Here is a 25,359-nt window from a genome sequence, read left to right as displayed (position 1 = left end):
TTTAAATTGCATTTTAAACCACAATTGCAATTTTTATGAGAAAAATCACAATTAGAATTTCTCTGCAATCCGTGCAGCCCCGTAGAAGCCTTGTCATTTTTACTTTTAAATGAACTAATTCAAATTGTAAACATATATCCTCTGATTATGTAATATGCATGATACTGATGACAAGTTCAGTAATACAGTAGATCATTTTTACTTTTTACTGACAGTTTTTACCATGCTCATCTAGTATGTCTCAGAGCTGTAGTGTATTTACTGTACGTCACTTCATGGCATCATAAATGCGCTTTAGTTTCTGCTGAAGGTGCAGTGGTATATTTTGCTGTTCTGCGCAAAAGTCAAACGTGATGAAATCCGAGTGCTGATTCTACATTTTCAAGTCTTCCACACTAACAGATCAAAGTAATCCAATTATGAAAATGAGCTTATTTTTGCCCTCTCTCTCCTTTCTCTCTCAGTCTTAATTTAAAGTTGTTCTGGGTTCTCTGAGCACTCAGTGTTATCAGTGTGGGCTGCCGATTCTAAGCTGAAACAATATCGTCCATCAGCGATCTGCCCTGAAATAATGAGCTCGTAAATGCGCAGAGGACGTGAGAGAGCGTTTGGTGAAAGCTTTCTTTCTCTTCATTCATATTCCTCTGTTTTTCTCCCACAGATTTTTGGAAAACTCTCTGCTCAGTGCCGAGGTGAAAGAGGGAGAGATTCTTCCTCCGACCATCCAGAAGCTGATGAAAGGATACAACAAATACCTCCGGCCTTTCTTTGACAGTGAGGACATAATAAATGTTTAATGCACGCATGTGGATATTGTAGGCGCTTTACTCCCTCACATTTTCATCTGAAAACAGATTGATGCTCCAATATATTATAAATTCAGATTTGAATTCTAAATGTAATTAAGCCACAGCATTATCAATCAAAAAGGGAAAGAAAGACACTTAGAAATCACTAAGGACACTGTTTCATTGTACATGCAAAACATGTCAACAGCTTTCAGCAAGAATCTCTTTAAGCTGTAGTTGACCTGACAGAGAAATCTGACTTTAGAAGAAGAATGTTAATGATAATGCCCATTGAAGCACCTCTAATGGCATCTCTGAGGATGCAGTACATACATTTGTTGCATTATTAATTGCGATGACACATGCAATATGCATGCTCACTAGGGCTGCACAATTAAACGAATTTCTAATCATGATTACAATTACGGATGCAACAATTTCGTAATTGTTCAAAGGCGTGATAACAACAAAAAATATCCACTTATATTATTCTGTGTGCTTTAAGGATTAGTTCACTTTCAGCCTTCTTTATTCAACGTATGAAGAAAGTGTAAAACTCCTGCAGTTCACAAAGCTTATGCTACATCCTACATGGGAACTGTCTTTGGTGTATCTGGGAATGCCCTAGATTGGTTTAGGTCATTTTTTACGGGTCGTAGTGGATGGTTTCAGATCTGATGTGGATCCTGTTTGCACTGGTGTCCCACAGGGCTCAGTTCTTGGTCCTCTGATTTTCAGCATTTATATTTATCCTCTTGGACAGCTATTAAGATCCCTTAACCTCAGCTACCACTTCTATGCTGATAATACTCAGATTTATATACATTCTCAACCTGGTCAATTTGTGGATGTCTCTCATCTTTCCAACTGTATTTCTGAGATTAAGTTGTGGATGTCTAAAAATGTTCTGTGTCCGAATGGCTCTAAAACTGAGTTATCAGTTATACTTCTTGGCTCTCCCCACCAACTGCGAAATGCTGCTTCTGTAGATCAGTCAGTTGATGGTGTTGCCCTAGAGCTACACAGTAAACTAAAAAATCTTGGTGTTATCTTTGACACCACCTTGTCTTTTGAGCCTTTTGTCCAGAACACAGTAAAGACTTCCTTTTTCATCTTAAAAATATTGCACATATTCAGCCTATGTTGCCCTTTTCTGTTGCTGAGAAATTGATCTTTTAACACCTTACATGATCTTAAAGTCACCTATATCATGATCTTCTCAGCACGGTCTCTTAGTTGTTCCCAAAACACAGTTAGTATCCAGGGCCTTTTCAGCGTATGCTCCAAAATTTTGGAATTCTTTCCCAATTGATATTAGGGATGCTAATTCTTTAGCTGTTTTTAAAACTTTGCTCAGAACATTCTTTTTCAGGAATAATTAATATATAATGTCTTATATTGTTGTGTTTTTCCTCTATGTAAGCTTTCATGGAAAGCGCCTTGAGAAAGCTACTTTTAAAGGCGCTATATTAAAGGGTTAGTTCACCCAAAAATGAAAATTCTGTCATTAATTACTCACCCTCATGCCGTTCCGCACACAAGTTAAGATATTTTAGTTGAAATCCGATGGCTCAGTGAGGCCTTCATAGGGAGCAATGACACTTCCTCTCTCAAGATCCATTAATGTACTAAAAACAAATTTAAATCAGTTCATGTGAGTACAGTGGTTCAATATTAATATTATAAAGTGACGAGAATATTTTTGGTGCACCAAAAAAATTTAAATAACGACTTATATAGTGATGGCCGATTTCAAAACACGGCTTCAGGAAGCATCGGAGCATAAATGAATCAGTGTATCGAATCATGATTCAGATCGAGTGTCAAACTGCCAACGGCTGAAATCACATGACTTTGGTGCTCCGAACAGCAGATTCAATACACTGATTCACTGTGCTCCAATGCTTCCTGAAGCAGTGTTTTGAAATCGGCCATCACTAAATAAGTCATTATTTTGTTTTTTTGGCGCACCAAAAATATTCTCTTCGCTTTATAATATTAATATAGAACCACTGTACATCAACTGCTTTAAATATGTTTTTATTACCTTTATGGATCTCGAGAGAGGAAATATCATTGCTGGCTATGCAGGCCTCATGGAGCCATCGGATTTCAACAAAAATATCTTAATTTGTGTTTCGAAGATGAATGAAGGTCAGGCTCTGGCTGAGCTGATCTCAGCGGTGTCAAAATAAAAGTCCGCCACGCTGTCAAAAATAAAAATCACAACAAGAAGCACAGTTTACGTCGCTTCAGAGTTCCTACTGGCGGTGCGAATGCAACCAAGAAAATGGAGGAACATTAGTTCTCGGGGAACCACCCTGGTGGCTAGTTCCTAGAACAACATGGTGCGAGAGCCCATAATTATAACGTGAATATGTTTACTTTTTTATTTAAAGAAGAATCCAATCCACTGAATAGTTGATATTTGAGGGTTAATGCTATAGAAAAGCAATAAAAAAAATTTAAGGAAGTGTTTTCAGCATTCAAAGCAGTTTTTTTTTTTTATTATTATTATTTATAAAAATATGGCATGGAGTTGCTTCAAACAATGGTATAAAGCTATTCAAAACATCATTTAATATAATTGTGATAACTACAATTACAATTTCAAGAGAATAATTCTACAATTATCAAGCATTAGCGTCAGTTCTGGCAGGTCACGTCAGTCAAGCTCGCATCAGCTGACTTCCAGGTGACTCACGTCTACTTGTAGGAATATAATGCTTATCACAGCATCCATATATAAGCTCCCTCAGTATTTTCAGTAGCTATTGGATTTCTCAGGAGCTAATTACCCTCCTCCATCCCCAGCTGCTCCCCTCTTCGGTCAGGATTGGCCTTATGATTCCCCTGAATCAAACTAATTCTTGAAATATGTCTACATGTTAAATTATTGACCTTAATGATAGAGTATCTACATGTTGGTTCTGTTCTGTTTACCCTAGTGGGGTTACTGCTGCTCTCCCTGCTCTTATCCATGCTAGGCTGCATGGATGCACAGGGAGTTCTTGCCCAGAACAGAACCACCGCCAACACAAACTCTATGCAATTATCAGTCATATTTGACAATAGTGGTCCTGACAGAAGTGACTTTTGTCTTAATTGTGCAGCCCTAATGCTCACGCACTGGCATTATTTTACTAATGAAAATAAATTTAGGAAATAAATCCAGCACACACAGGTTAGAGAAACTCATTGCTGTCTGTGTCTCTCCTCGTCTCCTCCTGTTGCTCCTGTTGTAAATTATTGATGTTTGTTTGTTACTTCTCCAGCAGTCTGGTCTCTTAACAGCATCCCTTCACTCTCTGTTCCACTGTTTCTCCAATAGAAATCTATTTTAAAACTGTAGTTTGTCAACTTAAAACTTAAAGTCAGCAAGTTGCTGTAGTCTTTTCTCCCCATTGAACCGTCTATCCGAGTGAAACGGCTTCTTGAACAGCAACAAATGTAGGGTGGGATTTGATTGGTTGTGGTTTGCTATCTGATTCAAGATTACGAGACACATGAATTTAAAACAATAATGATGTGTTTTTTTAAAGCCATTTAGGAGATAATTGTAAGCAACTAACAAAAGTATTCCTGTAAACACTAGATCATGGTGCTAGCAATGGCAAATGCATGGGTTTGATTCCCAGGAAATGCATGAGCTAATGAAGTGTAAACCTTGAATGCAGTGTTAAGACTCTTTGGATTAAAGCGCCTCCCAAATGCATGAATGCAAATGTAAAAGTAGCTGACTAACTTAAGCTGTTTAATAAGACAAAGCTCCAGTTAACTCCAGTACAGTTTGCGGTTAGTGTGAAAGCAATCTGCTGTTGATAGCGAATAATTTGCATCTTCAATGTTCCCTGTCACACATACAGTATAATGTATTTCTCACAGCTGCTTGTCTCAGAATAAATTGCTGTTTTCTGCTCACAGCCTTCACATCTCTTGCAGTGAATTTGTGGCAGAGAAATGCGAGCGCCGTTCTGTGTGTGATTTACTGCTGGATCCAAAGGGACAAACACTTCAATAACAGTGAAAGTCATAGTTTCAGTGGTAATAGTCACGTATTGCGGACCCCAAAGTACAATGGAATTGAATCAGCTCAAACGGTGAAACCAAATGTAAAAACAGCCGTAGAAAGAGCATGTGTGTGGAAAGCAATGAGTGCAGTTTTGATTATTGCCTCAGCAAATATTCAAATTCCTGTTGTGTTCCACTGAAGTCACTGCTATTTTTGTTTTATTTGTGCTCAAAACTGCTCACCACATGTTCATCCATAACATCTACGTGACTCTGACTCACTGTGTTACGTAGTAAATGTAACGATTTTAGAAGTAAAACATATGCTTTCCACGTGATCAGCTTTAATGAGCAGAGTGCAGCGTGGAGTTTTGCTTCCAGGGTTTCCATCTTTAACAGTGTTTCTAAGAATGATTATTTGCTGCAGAGCTGCGTTATTGAAATGCACATGACATTTACATGCCTTCTCCATCTCTGCTCTTTAGATGGTCCTGTCACGGTGGGCATGAGTTTGGACATCGCCAGTATTGATACAATTTCAGAGATCAACATGGTGAGAGGAACAGTGCAACTTCACATATCTGTGATTAACATATTTTAAATACAGCAGTTTACATGAATAATAACTTGAACATTCTTATGTGCTCGGCAGTAGGTATTATTTATTTATTGATAATAAACTTTTCTTGACCCACATCATCATTATTATCATTGTTATTATTATTAATTATTGATAAATATAATACTAATATTTAAACATGTATTATTATTATTATTATTAAGAACAATAATAAAAAAAACAATTATATTACAAAGAAATTAATAATGGAAAATAAATGATCATTTTAAAATTATTTATTATTATTACTGATATTTAAATTTTTAAATTACAAAATAATGAAAAATAAATATTTATTAAAAATATTTATTATTACTATTATTCTGTTTATTGATAAATATAATACTAATAATAATTCAAAACCATATTTAAACATTTATTATTATTATTATTATTATTATTATTTAAAAATACAGAAGAATAATTCTACCAATAATGAACAAATAAAAAATAATAATATTTACAAATTATTTATTTATAATTATTTTTAATGACATCAGTAATAATAAAATAAATATTTAAAAAATATGTATGTATTATTATAATTATTTGTGTAATAATAGTAATATTAAAATATGTATTATTACTGTTATTATTTGTTTATTATTAAATATAATACTACTAATAATTCAAAATTATATTTAACATTTATTATTATTATTTTTATTATTATATATTATTATTATTATTATTGGTTTTATTTTTTGTAGACATCAATAATAACAATAATTAAAAAATATTTAAGAATGATTTTTGATATTTGTTTAATAATAATAATAATAATAATTAATAATAATATAAATAATAATAATTCAAAATGTATTATTATTATTATTATTATTATTGCTTGTACTTTAAGTTAAGGGTTTGTTCAAATTCTTTACCTCAAGTATTAAACTTTGGCTCATCCCACACAGTTTTTAACAAGCTGTTCATAAAATGTTTTATATTTTGCTAAATGCCAGGATGCTCTTGTTGTATTAAAAGTACTTCATTCCTTCATGATTGACCTGCACGGTTGAATCCTGTCCGCAGGACTACACGGCCACCATCTTCCTACGGCAGCGCTGGACGGATGAGAGGCTGGTGTTTGAAGGCAATAAGAGTTTAAGTCTGGACGGGCGACTGGTGGAGCTGCTATGGGTCCCGGACACCTTTATAGTGGACTCCAAGAAGTCCTTCCTCCATGACATTACAGTGGAGAACCGATTGATCCGGATCTTTCCCAATGGAACGGTTCTCTATGCCCTCCGGTGAGGGTCTGTAGTACAGATATATCGCTGTGAATCTGTTTAAGCTGTCTTGATATTTTGTATCATGCTTAAATGTCTTGGTTTATGGATGTGTGGAATATGGATATTTCTACTGGAAAACAAGACTAAGATACTGATTAAGTATAGGATGTTATGCAGTCTGTGCCTCTTTGAATTACATTTAAATATCAGAAATGATGAGAACATCTGAACCATGTGTTTTCTGTAGGATCACCACCACTGTGGCCTGTAACATGGATCTGACCAAATATCCCATGGACAAACAGACTTGCACATTACAACTGGAGAGCTGTGAGAAAACTCTTGCATTTTCCATCTTTTACTCTGTCTTTTAAGTGTTGCTCTGGCAACAAGCTGATGTTTTTGTGGCTCTTTTTTGTGACATCTGTACTCATATAACTGCACAATGTTTCATATTCATATTTTATAAGAACATGTTGGGGTTGCACAACTGTAGAAGTCACATTCAAATATGTTAATTTGCAGTTGCATAAGGTCATTTATATAAATCAATATTACAAACAGGCAGAAATCAGTCAAAATTGCATTTGAGAAGCATTTGGCATGATATGTGTGTGACAGCCACTAGATTTGGGTCAATTTTGTGTCCCATGAAACCTGATTTGCTGTCGTTTGGGCTGTAAAGCTGCTGCCTTATGTTTTGTCTTTGTCTTTAATATTATTTTGCACCAAATTCTAAAAGACCTAATTTTTGCAATGATTTTTCAAAGAGAATTATTTGCATGATCTCTCTTTGTGAACATAATGTGCAATTCTTTTGCAATTTTAAAGTGTTTTTCATGCATATTTGATGTAAGCACATTTTGCACCAAATTTTAAAAGGCCAGACTTTTCAGAGATTTTCATGAGAATTATTTGTAAAATATTTCATATAAACATTCTTTGCAGTTCTTTTGCAATTTTAAATTTATTTTTCATGTAAAGATTATTTAAGCATATTTTGCACCAAATTCTAAAAGACCACATTTTTTCACAGAGAATTTTCAAAAGGAATTATTTGCACAATCTTTCATATAAACATAATGTGCTGGTCTTTTGCAATTTTTTTGTGTATTTTTCACAAAAAGCTGATTTAAGCACATTTTGCCCCAAATTTGAAAAGGCCAGAATTTTTGCAAAGATTTTTTTGAGAATCATCTTTCATATGAACAGTCAGTTCTTTTGGAATTTTTAAAGTGTATCTTAACACAAAAAGATAATTTAAATACATCTACTATTGATGGCGGGCACATTTCTCGCTATTGAAACTTTAGCAAAGACAAACGATCGTATGCCAGAAAACTGTGTTTCCACGCATAATTTGGCATTTATCAACATGAGCATGAGCGGTGGCAACGATCAAATCTCACGTCAGGTCTCAGCTCGTGTACGAAAGTTTTTGAGTCAGAAGGAACTTGCGTATGCAGCATAGTAAATCTGGTGGAAAACTGTTATGAGGACATTTAGATTATTTTCCTGATCGACAATCAGTAAAATCAATAAAATTAAATTAGAATAGACACGTGTCTTAAAATACCACAAATGTTTATTTTTCTTTCCAGGGAATTTGCTTTGTATGCGCAAATGGCAACATCAACAGAACATTAGGATTCACACATCATGCAACTGCAATGCAGAGAAAAACTGAAAAATATAGACTACAAGGAATAAAAAAATAGGACTAGATGAAATATATTTCACTGAAATAATTAACAGATTAACAAAACAATAAATTCAATTGATCGCGCAGGCGCCTCACTCACACATGCAGACTTAACATAACAGTTCTAGCGTTGCTAACTTTACATTTTGGCCATTTATCAGCAAACTAAAATGCAGACAGAGTTAAGACTGCTCAGTTTAAGTGGTCTGCTATACATCTTTACCAGTCGGTGTGCGCAACACCCATTCAAACACATTTTTGCGTATGTGAAGGATGATGTGTTACGTGGATATTGAAACAAGAGTGAAATAGAAATCCTTGTTTACAAAATGAACAGTAGTTCAGCAAGCAAGAAATCTTACATCATGAATATGGAAACATTTGGATTCTTCCTGAATGAGAGTTTTGCTTTAAATAAATTCTGCTTTATAATGAATGCCACTAAAGCCTAATTTGTGTTTCAGTTTATAATATATAGCTACTTATTTTTCGTTCTTGTTCTGTTCTGAATAAAATAAATTTAAAGGATTTTCTGTGGAGTGAGATACTAAAATGACCATATATATATATATATATATATATATATATATATATATATATATATATATATATATATATATATATATATATATATATATATATACATATATACATATATAATGTTTGTAAGTATTTAGTTTTATTTACCCCTGTTTTTATTTAAATTAATTTTATTGTTTGCAATTACGAGGTTGAGGGGTGTTTTTAGAGTAAGATCAATTTCTTTTTCATGCAATTACTTCCTCTTTATGGCCGGGTTACTTTTCTCTGTGTCATAAACTATAGGGCGAGGTTTCTAAAATTTGTGGCATGATATTTAAATGACGTTTGTTTTCAGCCGTCACATTTATCAACACCTGTTCATTCGTGCGACGCTATTGGCCGCATACGAAAGTTTAATGAATCACATATGAGCGTTGTTGTAAGCTGATTTTTCCGTTCAGATGTATGCTAGTTTCTACATTCGTTTGATAAATGAGGGCCAATAAGCTCAGAGAAAATGGCTTTTGCCCGCTGATCACTTCAGTTGCGTTGTGCATTTATTAGAAAGCTCCTAAAATGGCAGCATGAAGTAAATGCCATCACATGACAGTATTCAGCAGGTTGTCACAAATTCATCTTAAAGTTGACTACTTATACAGCACTTGTCTGAACGCAAATGCCAAATACAATCATTTTGAACATCAAACCGTCTGACGAATGCCTGATGTGTCTATTCCACCCATTCTTATGCAATCTTGACTTCCTCCAGGGATTTTTATTTTTGGAAATGTACAGTATTCAGCTTCATGTCAACGTAGAGCTTGAAGGCATCTGAAATTGAGCTCAGCTATAGCCAAGAGATTCTCCATCTTTGTGTCTGATTGTTTCTTATGGAGATGTGGTAGATTGAGAGGCTTTGTTTCAAACGAGGGTCTTTAAAGTCTTGTCATGTGGGTAGTGCACACAATTAACACAGAACTCGCACCCTGCTGTTGTTTCTACAGTGCAAAGTCTTTCTTAAATCACGGGTTACTGTACAGATATATAATGTGAGAGTGTTGCACAAACAGCAGTGATATAAACACTCCTGCTCTCATGTGCCATTATTGTCCTCAGGGAGTCTGAGCAACACATGGGAAAATAAACGTTAATGAACATCACATGCATCTGGTGCAAGTAAACAAATCCTACAGCTGCATAATATCTGATTACTGTGACACAGCGCCACCAAGAGGACACATGCTGATATTACACACTGACACATGTGGACATTTATCTTTGAAAAACTAGTTTTCTGATACAATCTCTTATACTCCTATATATATATATATATATATATATATATATATATATATATATATATATATATATATATATATTATTATTATTAATAACTGAACATGTAAATGAAAATGAATTAATGCATTCATACCTCAAGCCTGATTTAATGCTCAAAACAGCATTTTGTAGGGTTGTTCACAATGTGGTGACACTTAAAAAAATGAACCTACACATGTCAAACCCTCCTATCCTGTTCATCATAACATCGTAAGCAAATTCATTATTTAATTTAATATGGGATCATATTTTGTTTTTATATTAAAGTAGAAGAACATTGGACATTTAGTTTAAAATCAACATTTGAACTTCTGTGTAATTCTAATTCATTATTGTATGATTCAAGGGTGAGTTTTGCATGCAATTGTGATGAATATGACGAGACATATTTGATCTATTTCCCACATATGAAAGTGTGTTCTTTACATGTGCTGTTCATACTGTCATTTCTTTGTCCACAGGGGGTTATAATGTCAATGACGTGATGTTTTACTGGGCGCGTGGGAATGAGTCTGTGAGCGGTTTGGACACCCTGAGGCTGGCCCAGTACACCGTAGAGGATCATTACACCTCAGTGTCTGAGGCCGTATATGAGACAGGTACACATGACCACAAATACAGTAGTCAAAAATGTCTGATGAGCAGTTAACTAAAATATTCCAGATCATAAATAGCACCAAAACATGTTTAATATGATTTTTGCATCAACAATTGGTCATAATTTAGAAATAAATGGGTATTTTGTACCCTGATTTTACCCCTCTGATTTGAACGCTCTGCTTTGAGACTTCATTGTAAACGCCCACTGCTGTGATTGGCTGACATCTTCGCATATTAAAGAAATATTAGGTTGTGGAATCCTCTTGAATAATATTACTACATTTTTAATATTACAGCTGACAAGATGATCTAATCATGAAAAGTGTTGATTATCGCATTATATTTAAAACTACTCCTGTCATATGAAAGGTTGCAGCAATGAGCATTGAGCAGATGACAGTCTGTTGAGCGTGTGCAGTGATCAACACGATTTCTGCACTCTCACAAATGCTTTCATCATTACTAACAATGTAAACAAGATGTTAAGACAGTAAGAGCGTCATTGTGCAGTGTAACAATGGCATTGATTACATAATGGGAGTTTTGGCAAGTGTCCAGATAAACTCACGCTGTTTGATTGACAGCTCCAGACATTATAAAGAGAGATTTGATCACTTTCTGTATAGAATTTAATCACAGTGTAAATCACAGATTATTTCTATGCTACTAAGAGAAACAATGTGAATTTGATCGTTTAGTCACTGGCTTGATTTAAACGATTTTAAACAAATTTGAGACAAAGAAAATCTGACTGAACTTGAATAATTACACATCAGAAATCACTGATCACAGATCAGGCATTAGAATAAACATGGTTACTTACTTTTGTGGCTTTGCTGTCGGATCCATATCTTAAAGGTCTGTTTGCGAAGCCTGCGCCAAAACTGAATTGACTGAATTACCAAATAACCCACAATGAAATGCACTGAATACAAACAAATAATGCTCTGCAGAGACATTCACATAGTTGAAAATCAAAAATGCTTTCCTAGCAATAGGATCCTTTGGAAGGTAATGTTATAGCTAGAGGTTGACCAATAGTGGATTTTAGTTTATAAAATGGATTAAAAAATATATATATATATATTCCAAGTAAAACAATGCTGAAATGAAATGTGCAAAATGAAATAAATATGTGAGTATAAATATATTAAAGTGAGAAGTTATACAGAACAAATTCTATAGAAAATAATTTAAACGTTAAAATATTACAGGTCAAATGTGTTTCTTTAGGTATAAACTAGAAACATGTACGTTAATTTCATAGGTAACACTTTGCAAGTCCCATTTGTAAACAAGGAAGTATTAGCTAGCTTACATGTACTATATGCATTATGCAATATTAATTTTTAGTTTGTATTAATATGAGCAATACAATTGTAACATTCATGTTAGTTCATAGTGCATTAACTAAGGTTAACAGGTAAAATAAAAACTAAAACTCAATTTAAAAATGTATCAGTAAATGTTGAAATTAACAAACTAACTATGAACAATACTTCTACAGTATTTATTAACCTTAGTTAATGTTAAAAATGGACTCTTATTGTAAAGTTTACCATTTCATATAAATCTAAACAGTCATTCTTAAAGATGGCCATCTTTAAATATCTACACAAAGGACAGAGCATTAAAATTACATAAATGTGTATTACCTGTACATGCATAGTCTCTCACTTTATTTGCTTCTAACAAACTGGTGATTACCTACTTAAAATAAAATATGTATTGCAGTGATGAAAAAAAGAAAGAACTGAAATCAAATGTTTCTGATTTGTTTAACATATCAATGTTGAGAAAGCAATCACGTCACTAGCTTTGAATATGCAACTATATACTAATGTGGCAGGACACAGAGGACTGATGGAATAAACGATGAAGCGACTACGCCACTCTGGCACTTTGCCAGAGATAATAACTTGCCCTTAGGCAACACAGGTTCGTGTGCAAGAAATGGCAGAAGACGTGGGTAAAACAATTATGAAATTTTATTAAAGATAAAATATCTGAAGCAACAATAGACTTTTATAAACTCAATAAAATGCAATATGGGTGACCTGCATTCTCAGACACCGCAAAGGAATAAGTACAGGAGCCGAGGCACAACAGGAGGGAGTAAGGGCACTAATAGGCGTCCACAGCACAGCAAAATTTGGTTACACCTGTGTGGAAACACTTTCACTCACACACACACACACACCACTTGTGAAGCAACACCACCAAAATCTGCTTCAGCACTCAGCTCCTGTAACAAAAAGATGGTGTGTTACACTTGAGAATCACTGGTAAATTCACGAACACACTGCATCTAGCACGTCAATGCAAGGGATGTGAAGGCACTTGTAACCCTTAATCATGCCTTTCACCCATAAATACAAAATCACAATATAATGAAACAAACAAAAGGGAGAAGGATATTAAATCCCTCTTTTATACACAAAATAAACTTAATATAAAATAAAGAATTATAAGAATGTTGTACCAACAAAATAAATTAACCAAGAACATTAAACAAAAGAAAGAACAAACATTTTACAACCAAACATAGAGAAAAACAACAAAACCAAAGAAAAAACACAAATGTACGAACTGACAGGCAAAGCAACCAGTAGGGGTTCAATCTTCAGCTGGCTGGCGGTAGCAGCCACTGACAGGTCACGTGACCTGGTGGCAGCTGCCAGTCTGATTCTGGCAGGTCACGTGACCTGCCATTGGCGCTGGTGGCAGCTGCCAGTCTGATTATGGGAGGTCTGTCAGAGGTTCTGGTGGCTGGCAGAGTATAACACGTTCCCTATATCTCTGTCGCTGCATGGAAATACATAATTGTATTATTAATAATATAACATTATGACTCTATTCTTTTGTATAATTCACGTTTTAGATGGGTTTATCTCAATTAAAGCAGTCAAATGACCGTGATCTCAACTGGTGGAAAATGACGCATAGCCCAGCCAGCCACTGCTGAGACGCGAGTATAACGCGCTCTCTAATCACTCTCGCTGCATGAAAATACATAATTTTATTATTATTAATATCATATTATGACTCTATTCTTTTGTATGGTGGACGTTTTAGATGGGTTTATCTCAATTAAAGCAGTAAAATGACCGTGATCTCAACTGGTTGCTATATGCTTCGCTGGACGCTCAACCAGCCAGCCACTGCTGAGACGCGAGTATAACGCGCTCTCTAATCACTCTCGCTGCATGAAAATACATAATTTTATCATTATTAATATCATATTATGACTGTATTGTTTTGTATGGTGGACGTTTTAGATGGGTTGATCTCAATTAAAGCAGTAAAATGACCGTGATCTCAACTGGTTGCTATATGCTTCTGGACGCTCAACCATCCAGCCACTGTTGCCTGTCATTCCAAAGAAATCATTCTAATTTGTATGCATACTGCTAATAGTTGTGACGATTTTATGTTTTGTAATAACACGAGTTATGCAATAATATATAGCATAAAAATGGCAATTAAAACGTGAATTATTCTAATAATACGACCCTTTCTCAACATTAATCCTAAATCTGGATACAATAATTTTAGCGGCTGTGGGGAAGTTTAGGTCTCATTTCTTGATTTCATTTTAAAAAGGTGTGTTTGATGTAAATATTTAGATACATTGACTTTGTTCATTTCTTTTAAGGTCACGGGCAGCATAAGCAACATGACCACCTGTAAATCTGCTCACCTTCTGAGAAAACTTGTTTCACAAATATGTTTCACATATTTACAATATTTGGAGGGGATTTGCATGTTTAAAAAGTTGTTGTTGAGTGTTAGCTTGTAAGTAAGTGTAAGATAAAAATTTTGTGGAATGCAGCAACTTTGATTTACCTACTTATTCATGCCTCTTTTTTTAATGTTAAAAATAATAAAATACATGTTTACATTTTTTAATGCTAATGTAAACAACAGGCGTTTGGGTAACATTTATTTGTCCATTTCTCATTAATTATATATATATATATATATATATATATATATATATATATATATATATATATATATATATATGGGAGGATGTACAGTTTGTACAGTATAAATAAAAATCACGAGTCCCAGTGCATGTGTGTATGAAATATGATACTCAAAAGTATGTGAATGTTTTTGTTGTTGAGCATCATATTTATACATCAGGCTTTTATAGCTCAATTTTTTGAAAATCAATCTTTATATAATGTTCCCCGAAAGCATGCTGTGTTATATTTGACACTTACATTAACACGAAAAAAAGTAGTTTATTAGTAATAGTAATTTTTAGCATTAAAAATTGTGTATAAATATGAATAATCAAGTTGCTTCAGTACAGTACATTTTTGCCTTACACATACTTCATATGTAGGCTATGTACTGTCAATCAGAGGACAGAAAGTAGATTGTATATATATTTGAGGTAAACCCATCTGAAACGCCAACCATACAACAGAATATAGTCATAAAATTAGCTGTATTAATAATAATAAAATTATGTATTTCCATGCAGCGAGAGTGATTAGAGAGCGCGTTATACTCGCGTCTCAGCAGTGGCTGGCTGGGCTATGCATAATTTTCCACCAGTTGAGATCACGGTCATTTTACTGCTTTAATTGAGATAAACCCATCTAAAACGTCCACCATACAAAAGAATAGAGTCATAATATGATATTAATAATGATAAAATTATGTATTTTCATGCAGCGAGAGTGATTAGAGAGCGCGTTATACTCGCGTCTCAGCAGTGGCTGGCTGGGCTGAGCGTCATTTTCCACCAGTTGAGATCAAGGTCATTTTACTGCTTTAATTGAGATAAACCCATCTAAAACGTCCACCATACAAAAGAATAGAGTCATAATATGATATTAATAATAATAAAATTATGTATTTCCATGCAGCGAGAGTGATTAGAGAGCGCGTTATACTCGCGTCTCAGCAGTGGCTGGCTGGGCTATGCGTCATTTTCCACCAGTTGAGATCACGGTCATTTGACTGCTTTAATTGAGATAAACCCATCTAAAACGTGTATTATACAAAAGAATAGAGTCATAAGATTATATTAATAATAATACAATTATGTATTTCCATGCAACGATAGAAATAAGGAACGCGTTACACTCTGCCAGCCACCGCTGACAGACCTGCCAGAATCAAGACTGACAGCTGCCACCAGGTCATGTGACCTGTCAGTGGCTGCTGCCGCCAGCCAGTTGAAGATTGAACCCCCACTCAAAGCAACAGCCCGAGATTTAATGGCCCATAAGCGCGAGTCTACCTGTGAATTTAAAATATAAAAACAGATCAGACAACCCAACCCAAGTGCCAGCTTATCATCACTTCCAACACATACCACTGTAAATCGGTTGAATCAGATGTCTAGCACACGTTACCATTAAAGGGTTAGTTCACCCAAAAATGAAAATTTGATGTTTATCTGCTGTAACGAGGTTCGTAAATGTGGGAAGAAGGAGGCAGGAACCGGCGAACGTTCAATAAAACTTTTATAAAAACAAACAAAACAAAATGCCGGCAGACCCTCGCGGACGTCTGCCGGCCACACAAACATAACAAAACATAAAATAAAGTCCAGGCCTGGTCCTCTCTCGGCCTCCACGGTCGTCGCTCCTCCGTGAGGGACTCGCGCCGTTCCCTCACGGCTCTCGCCCGCCCTGGTCGCCACATACACCCATCGCCCCTCGCAGGCCGGGGGGTACCTCCGAGACTGCGCTCTACTCCCCCCCCGGGGCCTGTCTCGGCAGCCGCAGCACCTGGGGGTAAGGACAGACGAGACGAGAGAAAGGAGACGGAAGCAAGGGGAGCGACAGGACGAGAGAGGGGAGAGAGGAAAAAAAGAAAAAAAAAAAAATTCTTGGTCCGGTTCCCCGACACACTGCCGCTCGGTCCTCAGCCTGCCAAGAGGCCCTTTCTCGCGGTGCCATGCAGTGGCACTGGACGCTCGGTGGACGGCCCGATCCTCGACCGCCTCCTGGCGGCCGGCGATGGCTCCTCCGACTGAGGTCAGCCGGCAGCGAGTCCCCCGTCCCCTGCTCCTCCCCTTCATGGCGGACGGCAGCAGGCTCCGGCCCACGGCAGACGGCGGCGACTCCTCCGCTCCCTCCAGGTCCAGGACGGCAGCCACCCCACCTTGTCCCAGGAGCACGGCATCCGGGTCTCCGTCCCACCTTTCACAAGGCTCCAGCACCACCACCTCGGGCAGCCTCTCGCGGTCTTCACTTCCGCGCTGCCCGAACTCCGCAGCACCGCGATCCCCCTCAGCAGCGAGGGCTCTCCGACAGCATGTCCCTCCTTCATCCCGGGTTTCGCCACCAATGTAACGAGGTTCGTAAATGTGGGAAGAAGGAGGCGGGAACCGGCGAACGTTCAATAAAACTTTAATATAAAATAAACAAACAAAACTAAAGTAATGCTGGCAGACCCTCGCGGACGTCTGCCGGCCACACAAACATAATAAAATAAAATGATTTTTAACTCCAACCGCTGCCGTCTGTCAGTCAAATAATAGCAGTGATTGGGAACTTGAACAATAAGAGTCGAAAAAACTTCCATAAACAAATCCAAATTAAACCCTGCGGCTCGTGATGACACATTAATGTCCTAAGACACGAAACGATCGGTTTGTGCGAGAAACCGAACAGTATTTATATAATTTTTTACCTCTAATACACCACTATGTTCAACTTCGTTCAACTTCCGGTTAGTGAGGTCTGATCGCGCTCTGACAACGGAAGTGATGTCTCGCGCTCATTGAAGTATATGGGCGAGACATCACTTCCGTCATTACAATGCGTTTTTTGACCTCACTAACAGGAAGCTGAACGGAGTTGGACATAGTAGTGTATTAGAGGTAAAAAATATATAAATACTGTTCGGTTTCTCGCACAAACCGATCGTTTCGTGTCTTAGGACATTAATGTGTCGTCACGAGCCGCAGGGTTTAATTTTGATTTGTCTAAGCAAGTTTTATTTACTGTTAAAGTTGAAGTTCCCATGTACTGCTATTATTTGACTGACAAACGGCAGCGGTTGCAGTTAAAAATCATAATTTGCGTTCGACTGAAGAAAAAGTCACCTACATCTTGGATGCCCTGGGGGTGAGCAGATAAACATCACATTTTCATTTTTGGGTGAACTATCCCTTTAAGTGCACCGGTGAACCAAAAAGCTGCGGGCTCGTTCTATCAATCCGTGTAAAATACGTGCAGAGGGGAGGACAAGGAACCGCTGATACGCAGCAACGCAATCTATAATACAATTAACAATAACATAAAACACACTCTTTTTATAAATAAACACTAACAAACTTTAAAACCACATACCGTATGCGTGCATCCGTGAGCTCACGTCAATGGTAATACAGCACACAACGAAAAACAACAAGTCTGTAGCGTCAGGAAACCGCATGTATTGAAACTACAAACAAATAGACGCAGCCCTTACAAACGTCATCTTGCACTAAACAAATGTATACAGCGGTTTCACTTACCTGCAAAAAGAAACAACGTCAACCAAGCACCAGCTGCAAGGTTTGTCCCAAGCTACAGCTCTAAACAAAGATAATACTAATATGAAACAGAGCACTACTAACAGTTAGCAGTTAGCGATTAGAAATGACGCAGAGCAAAGGGGCATGACTCGTGACGCCATACCACCTGACGGCCAAATTTATACCCGTCCACTGCACCGTGATAGGACAATCAATGAGCATAACCAACCCAATCCAACAGGACGACTCACGTTAATTCTATCACACAGACATTTTGAACATTCAGAGAACATTCAGAAATAACATTTTCATAACTTATCAGGAATTCTATCAAAATTAACATTTGTATTAGCTGGGATGTTGATCGGTGTGAGTTCAGGTGTGACTCCTGAACAATCATTTGGTGGATTCACTCCTGTATTTCGATGTGGTCATTATTCCCAAAAGTTTAAAAGTGACATATAGAAACCACTCCAATAACTTCTAAATCTCTGATTTATTGACGGTCTTGAAGCAGAAGACTTTTTACTTTAGCATTAATGTTTTATATTACTGAGAAAAGATTCTTTGATTGTCTCAGGAAATTATCCCAGGTTGGTCTTTCATTTTGAGCTGAAGAGGAGCATCCTGTACTTCATCTTGGAAACATACGTGCCCTCCAGCCTGTTGGTGGTTCTCTCCTGGGTCTCCTTCTGGATCAGCCAATCTTCTGTCCCCGCACGCATTTGCATAGGTACAGTTATGCATTTCATTGGCTGTATTATTTTTCTTTTGAAAAAATAAAATAGCTTGTGTGATCCTCAAACTATTCCATTACAATGTTACACTGAAGAAAAGGCTTGCAGATAAAAGATAAATTAGTTGTAGTTGCTTTAAGTGGAGATTGATTCAATAATATTTAGACCCTATTTAGACCAATTCTTTGGAAAGAAAGTTTATGACTCATAAACACTTTGCAGGCGTTTCAGTGTGCTGTCTGTGTTTGTTCCAGGCGTGACCACTGTCCTGACTATGACCACACTGATGATGGGTGCCCGCACGTCTCTGCCCAATGCCAACTGCTTCATTAAGGCCATAGACGTGTACCTGGGCATCTGCTTCAGCTTCATCTTTGGAGCACTGATCGAGTACGCGGTGGCCCACTTCTGCACGCTGCACCACCCCGACTGCAACAATGCACTCATGGTAAGAGAGGACTGAGGGCTCTGCCTTCATCATCATCATCATCATCATCATCATACTGTGCTCATCAACATCTGTGGTGTTTTCTAAGGTAAACAGCACTATTACTGCTCAAACTGTACTTGTACTGGGTCTTAAAGTTGAGGGTATGAGTGTTTGTGCTCCAGACATGAATGATTCCTCAAATCATGTGTGTTGTTGAGAGTGCTGTTCTACTTCACTAAGTCATCAGATGCTCCGTTCACCCGCTGAACGATAAAACAGGTGAAAAAATACCACAGACACACACTGAAGGAGGAACCTGAGTCACATCTACAGACCAGAAGATCACAGAGATGCTTTAAATTTGTTAAATACCAATGAATTGACTAAAGTGACATTTTTGAAAATAAGGCATTTCAATAACTAATAACTTTTTCATTGCCATTAAAGTGAAATTACTGAACCTAAACATAAGAGCCTGGTAAAAAATGCTCATTTATAAGAAAACATGTCAGGTTTTTGCATCTGAACTCTTCATATAATAAAATAGGATAATATATATGCTATTTTGCTTGCTGTGCTATTACACATAGGGCAACAGTATTCTTTTTTCTGTCCTACTAACTTACATAACCAGTAACTTTTTTTAAACAAATGCAATTTCACTCACTTTATTAATGTTTTACTGTAAAGTTGTGCAATTTTGGAGAATTTATTGTATTTTTTTTATTATTTATTTGCCTCAATTTGTAATAATTTAAATATATAAATTTATAATAAAATAGCAACATTTTATGTAAAATCCACTTTAAAAGATCTACATTGCTCAGTTTCATTCATAGTGAAAAATGTGCTTTTGTTTAGTGGAGGATTGCTGAAATCTACTGGAAAACAAACACTTTAAAAAAAAATATATATATAAATTTTTTAACTACAGCCACTAGATGGCTGCAGAGGATTACTCAATAATTTTTCCTTTTAGCTTTATGTTTAGACATTATAAAGTCATTATTATAACAATAAAAACGACTGTCAAAGTTTAGCATTTTTTTTTGTAGTAAAATATTTTGCAATTGTCACAATATTACAGTCAAACCTGAACATGCTGTTTTGTGTTTTATGTGTGTTTTTTTTTTTAATATGTGCTCCATTGTAGATGTGTTAAGGTGTCACTCATTCATTTGTGTGTGAAATATGTGATTTAATGTGATTTTTGCACGTGTAAAAAAACACTTACAATTTCTTAATAAAATTGTAGTCTTTGTCATTATTCTCATCTTAATCACTTTGATCATCGTTATAATCATTTATTGTTTACATCATCATCATTTCATCAAATATAATGTCATACTTGTGGTCTTTAGTTTTCCTCTTATTGAATTTTATTGCTCATTTTCTTTGGTCTCTGTCAGTACGGTCATCACATGCATGACTGCGAGGAGGAGATGAACGGCATCGTCACCACCATCGCCAGCAATTCCTCCCGGGTAAAGAGACGCAAAGACTCTCTGGCCTCGGCGCCCGCGTCCACCGCCGCTGGAGAGCCTGGACTCGTGCCCTCCAGCCCGACCACCAGTGAAGCCAAGACCCCCGAGGTCCCGCCGGAGCTCTTCAGCCGCTGTGCCAAAAACATCTCTGTCTTGAGGAAGATCCTGAGATCAATCAACTGCTGTCACGTGGAAAACCCACATTATATAGACAACTACTCCCGGTTAACCTTCCCGCTGTCGTTCGTCTTCATTAATCTGCTCTACTGGACCTACTACCTGTACTTTTAACCAGCGCTTCATGTTGAATCATTTCTGTGCGTTCTGTGTGTGTGTGTAAGTGTGATAGTGTTTGTCTGAAAGACCAACAGAGACTTGACAGAGAAGTTAAGATCTATCAACAGCATTTGTGCTATAGTAAATAGAGCATTTAAAAGCACAAACGTGAAGCTCGTATTTTTTGTTAAATTATACAGTAAAATCCCTGTTATTATTTGTGTTGTAAATCATTCTTGGATTACTTTTCAAGGCGGATAAACTTAACATAATTTCCGTGAGCTGCTTTTTCTCTGTGTAAAATATCCTGCTTATTGTGCAAAAGTTGGTGTGTTTAGCAGCTTTAAAATGCCACAGATGCTGTTGAAAGAGTTTAACTTGAACCCGATGAGTATGATGTAGATGTGTAATATATATTACATCCATAAATGAATCTCAATGATAGTAGCATCAGGTTGGATGTTTTTTTCTGACTGATGGTGATTAAATCTTCTGAATAACTACAGGTAAATTGAGGAAAATGCATGAGATTTATGTTGTTAGTTTTACTGGTTAGCAACAGATTACTGGAAGTCTGAGTTTGTCTTGACTTGTGGAAAAGACGAGCTGACTAGATCTTAAAGTCAACATGAAATCAGAATTGAATCAACTTTCCTCTCCCTTTGACGTCACCTAGTCTGTGTGGGCTATTGGATAATGTTAATGTTAACCAGTGGTTAAACAGCTATTTAGTCATTGTTTTAGGCTGCTGTTGTAGCTAATGCAGCCTGAAATATTGACAACCGAGATTAAACAGAAATAAATAATTTAATGCTGGTGAATGTTAATGTAATAGAGGTCACAGCAATGATAGCAATGATGGCAAATGATGGATTTTGACAAAGAAGTGTAACCACTGGGATACATGATGCTCTGGGGAACATTTTAGTATTTGAAGGTGTGTGAATGTGATTGTTGGAAACTGTTAGTGAATATCTTTGGTTTGTGTACATGTGTGTTGATCATCACTGGCTGTGAGTCGTTGCTGGATGGCTCGACCCGTCCAGAAGTCTAACAGAAATAGTAAGATGCAGTAAAATATTATTCAAAAAGGGCCTAACAAGTTGATGTCCTAAAGGTGTTGTTTGCCCAAAGAGAAAAACTCATTTACTCACCCTCAAGTCGTTCCAAATAGGAATTACTTTCTTTCGAATCTCAGTTTTGCAGTCATTTCAAAAATGATATGAAATTGTTCAAAGTTATCTGGTCTTTAATAACTTGAGATGCACAATATATCGGCCACCATATCGGTATCGCCCGATATATATGTTCATTTTTATCATTATCAGCTCAATAAGAGAATCTGGCCGATATATTAAAGTTGATAAAAAATGGATTATTTCCTTCAGCTGAGACACTTCAGATGTGCACTGTTCACCATGAAGGTTTTGAATTGCTTGAAATATGTTTGAAATCACTTCGAAGAAAATACAGTTGCAAAAGTCTGTCAAATAGACTGCATAAAATTATAACAAGAACATTATAATCATGTGCTTGGGACATGGCTTTTAATGGTGAGGCTTTTGTTTTTGTAATCAGGCTCTCAAAAATTCTATAAAAATTTGGATGTAGATTTATTGGCCAATATATCGGTTATCGGCTTTCGGATATAAAGAATTGTCGGTTATCTGTATCGGCCAACATTTTCATATCGGTACATCCCTAGATTACAAAAACGTTTTAGTTCATATAACATTTTTCTAAATGTTACTTCTTGTTTTGGAATGTTCAGAGAACATTCAAATGTAACATTCCTATAATGTTTGAAGAATAAAATGGAATGTTTGAAGAAAAAAATATTCCCTCGACGTTCGTATGGCCAAGGAAAGTTGTTTTTAATCATTTAAAAAAACTGGATGTTCAGAAATGACATTTTCATACATTCTTTTGAGCCCGGCTCAATACATCTTGACTTGCAATGTGTCAATTAAACACAAGCATGAATGAGATTGGAGAGCCGTTGGAGACATGAGGGTCAGTAAATGATGACAGAATTGTGGTGAATGTTTAGGTGAAGCAGACGGACTGCCCTCCTTTAGTACACCACAGTCTGCTTTCTTTCACTTGTGTCCGTCTTAATACACTGTAATACCTCCTCTCTCTGAACGCCGTGTCTTCCTCACGTGTCTATGGTTCTCGAGCGTGAGTTACGGCAGAGTTGCAGTGTTGAGGGCAGACCGAAGCCATCGCACCTTGTTTATTGCTTCCATAAATCCTCCGGCCTCGGCCGCTTTCTTGCACATTACGGGATCGATGGATCGCAGGGGCCGTGTAAACTCTTTATGCGACTTGGCTTTAATGATTCATGCTTTGAACCAGAGGTGTTTGTGGACTCAGATATGGACCAGACCAAGTCGTAATCACCAAAGGCCACGGACTGCATGTGGTGACTGATGCTAAACTATCTGGAATACATTAAATGTCTTTGGGACGTGCATTAAAGCTCTCGTCAGTTGGATTGCGTGTCAATGGCCCATACTGGACTAAACACTTTGGGTTTTGGTTATCTAAACTGATTTATTTTATGGAATTGATGCTTGAATTTTGCTTTATTTAAAATAAGTACAGGCAGTGCAAACAAGCCACACTATCGCCCCCTTCGGACATGATCCAGGACTCTTTTCTAAGCTGTGAATGCGCACCTTTTATTTGTGATTGAGTTTTTATTAGCATTTGATGTCATAATGGTCAGATGAATGAATGAATTTTCCTCTCTGGACCTCGTTTAAGTTTTTTCATTTAGGATTGCTGATGCTCTCAAATGGATCTGCTGTTTTTATGGCTTTAAATCGACTTTATTTAGATGTTTTGGGCGTTGGGCGCTGGCATGCAGTCGGATCCTTCATTTCTCGCCTAATGCCTTCAGTTCAAAATTTCAAACAACAAAGTGCTTGATTTTCAATTTAATGCATGTTTCTGTACCACTTTAGGGTAATATATTACATTAATATTGACATATTTATGGGACTTTTTTGTGTTGATTCATAGGGTGTTAATTATGCATATCAGGGTTATTATAGTTAAAACCATAAAACATTTTCAGTACTTGAAATAAAATAAATGTTAACTGAAATAAAAGAATTGTAATTGTTTTATTTCAGCTAGTTAAGGTAGCATTTCACATTTTGATTTAGTTCAATGAGATGTGCTAAAATAAAAAAACTAAAAAACTATATAGACAAAAAAAATAATAAAAATGACAAACATGCACAGCAAAATTACTAAAATATAAAATTAAAACAAAAAAATCAAAATAAAACAAATAATTTAAAAAAATATAATAGTATTTTAATGAAGCTGATGCATATTCAGAAATCATAGAAAATAATTCTTTAATGATTCCTGTTGTAAGACACGTTCATGAACTTTTAGATTTTATTAGCATCCTTGCAAAGTATAATTACATATTTACACCAATATTAGAAAGCAGCTTAACACACTTCATGTGAAATCTTGATGCATTTCTGAAAATAATAAATCTCTGTTTCCAGTAAACAGGACGATGATGACAGTGCCAAACAAGTAAGCCAAAGAGATCACAAGTCTAGAAATCCACCTAAAGCAAACCACATTTACCTGCACAATAACCTTTTTGTTTAGCTCTTCTATTCAAATTATAACCTGCAAACTGATACATATTTGATCACATCTTCACTTATTTTCCCATCAATTATATAGTTCCATCATCATCACTTTGTCGATCATAATGACATCCCGGTGAATTTCAGAGTGTTTTGGGATGCTGATCTCGCAGATACAGTCTGTTTGTGTTGCTGTCCGAAGCCCTTGAACACCCTGATGTTAATATGTGTGTATAATGTAACATTTGCATATAGACAACAGAGGGTACTGGAAGAGCGACTGTAAATACTGCATGTTTATTGATGTTTACGCTAATAATGACACTACAAATTATAATTCAAATAAAAAAGACAAACAAGAACCCATGAGTGATATTTTTCTTCCTGAGTATTTTCTGCAGATCAATAGATGGAAGTTCAACAGAAATCATTAAAGAACAACAACACTGTTGAACGCTCTGTCACACGCTGAAAAAGATATTATCATGACAGCGCTATAATAAGCTCG

General features: G+C 36.3%; 1 protein-coding gene across 1 annotated transcript; it reads left to right on the top strand.

Moving 5' to 3' along the window:
* The first annotated feature begins 710 nt into the window (after nt 1–710).
* Nucleotides 711–22,319, top strand: LOC137019929 (gamma-aminobutyric acid receptor subunit pi). Its single transcript, XM_067385073.1, has 8 exons — nt 711–774; nt 5,285–5,352; nt 6,484–6,671; nt 6,901–6,983; nt 10,677–10,814; nt 18,885–19,037; nt 19,296–19,489; nt 20,881–22,319. The coding sequence occupies exons 1-8, from the start codon at nt 735–737 to the stop codon at nt 21,244–21,246; spliced, it is 1,230 nt and encodes a 409-aa protein (XP_067241174.1). The 5' UTR covers nt 711–734; the 3' UTR covers nt 21,247–22,319.
* The last annotated feature ends 3,040 nt before the right edge of the window (nt 22,320–25,359 follow it).

Source organism: Chanodichthys erythropterus, chromosome 5 (genome assembly GCF_024489055.1).
Source record: "Chanodichthys erythropterus isolate Z2021 chromosome 5, ASM2448905v1, whole genome shotgun sequence".
NCBI classification, from domain to species: domain Eukaryota; kingdom Metazoa; phylum Chordata; class Actinopteri; order Cypriniformes; family Xenocyprididae; genus Chanodichthys; species Chanodichthys erythropterus.
Note: the sequence above shows the minus strand (reverse complement) of the source record. Positions and strands in the feature narration are given on the sequence as shown.